Below are 3,660 nucleotides of genomic sequence, written 5' to 3' on the forward strand. Positions count from 1 at the left end.
TCACCGAACGTTGGAGCCGAGCTTGACGAGTTCACAGGGGTGCCGAAGAACGCGTCTCAGGGAAAGAGCGTGTTACCATTACACACGCTGGAGAGCGAAGATCAGGACAGGAGAGGTGGTCGTGAATCCTGCTTATGCGAGCAGCCGATTTAATTTCGTGAGCAGCAACGCAACAATAGAGGAACCGCCCACTGCGTCACCTGTGGTAAAAGCTGCCCAGTGAATATTCTGTTCTGTTCTGTTGTTTAATTGAATTATTCAGAGGCCGCTTATTAATTTGTAATGCGCCCAAATTATGGGTGGAGCTCCGAAATTGATTTTCTTTGGTTGAATTTGTGAGTACAAGTGTTTGGGTACGGGAGTTTTCAATGATTGAGAAATTCAATTCTCTAAATATTAGCTAAAATGCATGTGCAGGATCAGGAAGCGTTGGAAGCAGGTGCAGCCGCAGGATGCAGCAGCCTTGCCTTTGGATACACCTGTTATCGTTTTGAAAGTGATCCAATCTTCATTTAATCATATTACATTCTCTACTTTCTTCCTGCAAAGGCAGGAAAATATTACATTCTCTACTTTCTTCCTGCAAAGGCAGGATCATATTACATTCTCTACTTTCTTCCTGCAAAGACAGGAAAGGAAAGGAACGGAACAAAAGATTCTCTGTATTTTTGTAATATTATTATTTAGAATCAGTGCAGCGAACAGATTCTTTTGATACAAATTAATTTGCTTTATTTAAGCAATAAATATATATCAATCAATCATGGCTGTCTATTACAAATTCAAGAGTGCAAAGAATTATGAGATATTGCATTTTGAAGGGCATTTCATTTCTATTAAAGATTTGAAAACCAAAATTTTCGAATCCAAGTATATGAGCAAGCTGGGTACAGATATTGATATTGCTATTTCAAATGCTCTAAGTGGCCAAGGTAATAATTAATTAGCTAATTATCTTTGTTAACTGTATCTATTCTTCTAACCATTAATTAACTACAAAGTGAGGATGCTGATTAAAAGAGAATTAACAATAATATCGATCATTACCGAGTAGCAGTAAGATTAAAGTGTAAAGTCTTGATAATTGTTTTCATTCTAAATTTAATTTATATCTTAAGATAAATTTGTTGTAAACGGTGAGAACTTACCATTTAATTTGTATCTTAAGATAAATTTGTTGTAAACAGTGAGAACTTACACTCTGGTAGTGATTGATTGTGCATTAATTTTCATGTGCTTCTTAACAGAATATGTAAATAGTACAGATTTCGTGCCCAGAAACACTTCCCTTATCCTGCGTAGAGTTGCAGGAAACCCGCGGATGAGAAAAGCAGCAAAAACCCAATTAAGGTCCAGTAAAAACTATTATACCTACATGCATAAAATCATTGATGGTTGGTTACAATTAGTAATATATGTGTTGTAAATTTAGATTTTGTAAGCATTCCTATGGTTGAATATTTGTATGAGTAGATAATGGAATTGTTATGTAGTTGCATGATTTTTTAATTTTTTTGGTTTGCTAGTATTTTAGTACTCCTAGGAGTAATATGTGGTTTGAGTCGCAGTTATTTATGGTTATTTATTATATTTAAGTGGTTAAATTTAGTAATTTATGGTTAGTTATTATATTTAAGTTGTTAAATTTAGTATGGTTGGATTTTTGTTTACAGAATTTTTAATTTCTTAACAAAATACCTTTTATTCTACTCTAAGCATGATATTTGTCAGTTTTAGTGGCTCAATGAATAACAATAATTTAACTTAAACATTGCTTGTTTGTGTCGATTAATGCAGAGATAATGACATGATAACCATCGATCAAGAAGAGAGAAGTATAGATGGAAAATGCATCATTCCTGCACAAACCTCTGCGATGCAGCAGGTAAGTTGGTATGGGCCTCTTTTTTTGTTTGTGTATATATTTTGTTGGGTGACAAATGTATAAACAGATCACGATCCTTGCATGGTGGTTGGATACAGTGCGATGAGGAGGCGAGCAGGGAAGAAGAGGATTTTGGAGGAGATGTGTATGCAGTACACCCACCTCTAAATCCATCTCAAGGACTGGATACAAGAGATTCAATTCAAAAAACTACAAACCGTGATGGGTGCGAAATGACTAAAAATACAAATAAAACAATAGATAATACATTGCTTCAACCCCATCATTCCTCAAAACTTCTGCATCCTTATTCGTGAGTTGTGACCCTTGATTCAGTTTCGAACATCCCTAACTGTTAATTTAAGCAAATGGAAATATAATTTATGTAATTGCATTGGTTGCAGGATGCCAGGCATCAAAGTTGATAGGTCAATAACAGTGCCTACTGTTCACAATAGGGTTTCTAGCTGCCCGAAAATTCCACCAGAACTGAACTGCCCTATATGCAAGAAAATAATGAAAGATGCCGTGCTTATGGCCAAATGTTGCTTCTACAGCTATTGCCGTGAATGTATGTATTTCAACCACCCTACATTATTGTTATTACATAATTGGAGATGGGGATTGGGAGGAAGTTTTGACCTAAATTTTGATTTGGTTTGTTTTTTATTAGATTCGCATAGGTTTGCAGTTGTTTTTTAATTAGATTCTCATAAAGTCCAGATGAGGAGGATAACAATAATCGGTCCCACCACCCCACCTGTCACAAACCCTAGACAGACCCACCACTGGACCTACACAGGGCTTGATAAATTGGTTTGTTGTTATATGTATACAGGTATAACAAAGCATCTAATTAATTCCAATAAGTGGACGTGTTTATGCGGAGAAGACAATATTTCAGTTGAAAGAGACCTTGTACTCAATAAAACTCTGCAACAGACCATTCAACGTTATGCTCAAATAACCAACTCGCCACAACCTTGTGATGGGGTTCATAACTCTATCTCCAATGTTACGTCTATCAACAGCGAGTGTTCTTCTGGTGAACTAGGAGGTAATTAAATATGCAGCAGAATGAAAATAGGTTCATTTAGGGTGAGTGAGGTATCATTTTCTTCAACTTAATTGTGCTGCCTCACATTTATTACTTTACATGCAAATGCAGATTCTCAAATAATAAAAAAGAAGAGGAAAGTATGCCCACGTCCTGGGTATGTGTGTTACAGATGTCACATTCCAGGTATTCTATCTTGTTGTTAGAGCACTGTTTATTAAAAGTGTATTTAGAAATTTCTTCAATTCAACGCTGATTGTTATTCAATTTCTTAATTGTATTTGCAGGGCACTTCATTCATAATTGTCCAACCTTATTAAATGACCGCCCCGACTTTGCTGTAAAGAGTTTGAAACGGCGAGTTGCAGAGCTGCGCTAGGCTAGTTGCAGAGATGTAGTTGCAGGGAGGCATAAACACGAATTACTACATTCCATCTATCATCCATTCAATCTTAATGGAGTTGGGTATTGGCTGATTAGCTTGGAATTTTCTTCCAACAATTTCAAACCAGTCTCTTTGGTTTGGACTCTGAAGAATTACCCAATGGTGTAAACCAGTCCCTTTGGTTTGGACTCTGAAGAATTACCCAATGGTGTATCATCCGAATGTTTGCATTGTAAAATTGATTGAGATATGTGAGGAAGGATCTCAATTTTATTTTAATTATTGTATATAATCAATTATTAATTTTTGAAATATAGAGTTCACTGGTAAGTT

At 35.8% G+C, this 3,660-nt stretch overlaps 1 protein-coding gene across 1 annotated transcript; it reads left to right on the forward strand.

Annotated features, from left to right (window-relative positions):
• Positions 1 to 763: 763 nt before the first annotated feature.
• Positions 764 to 3,321, forward strand: LOC149205451 (E3 ubiquitin ligase PARAQUAT TOLERANCE 3-like). Its single transcript, XM_089397412.1, has 8 exons — positions 764 to 932; positions 1,248 to 1,350; positions 1,798 to 1,885; positions 1,984 to 2,111; positions 2,290 to 2,456; positions 2,724 to 2,942; positions 3,054 to 3,128; positions 3,230 to 3,321. The coding sequence occupies exons 1-8, from the start codon at positions 764 to 766 to the stop codon at positions 3,319 to 3,321; spliced, it is 1,041 nt and encodes a 346-aa protein (XP_089253538.1).
• Positions 3,322 to 3,660: the final 339 nt, after the last annotated feature.

This window comes from Pinus tabuliformis, chromosome 1_2 (assembly GCF_031772625.1).
Source record: "Pinus tabuliformis cultivar Carrire ecotype Pingquan chromosome 1_2, CPIR1, whole genome shotgun sequence".
NCBI classification, from domain to species: domain Eukaryota; kingdom Viridiplantae; phylum Streptophyta; class Pinopsida; order Pinales; family Pinaceae; genus Pinus; species Pinus tabuliformis.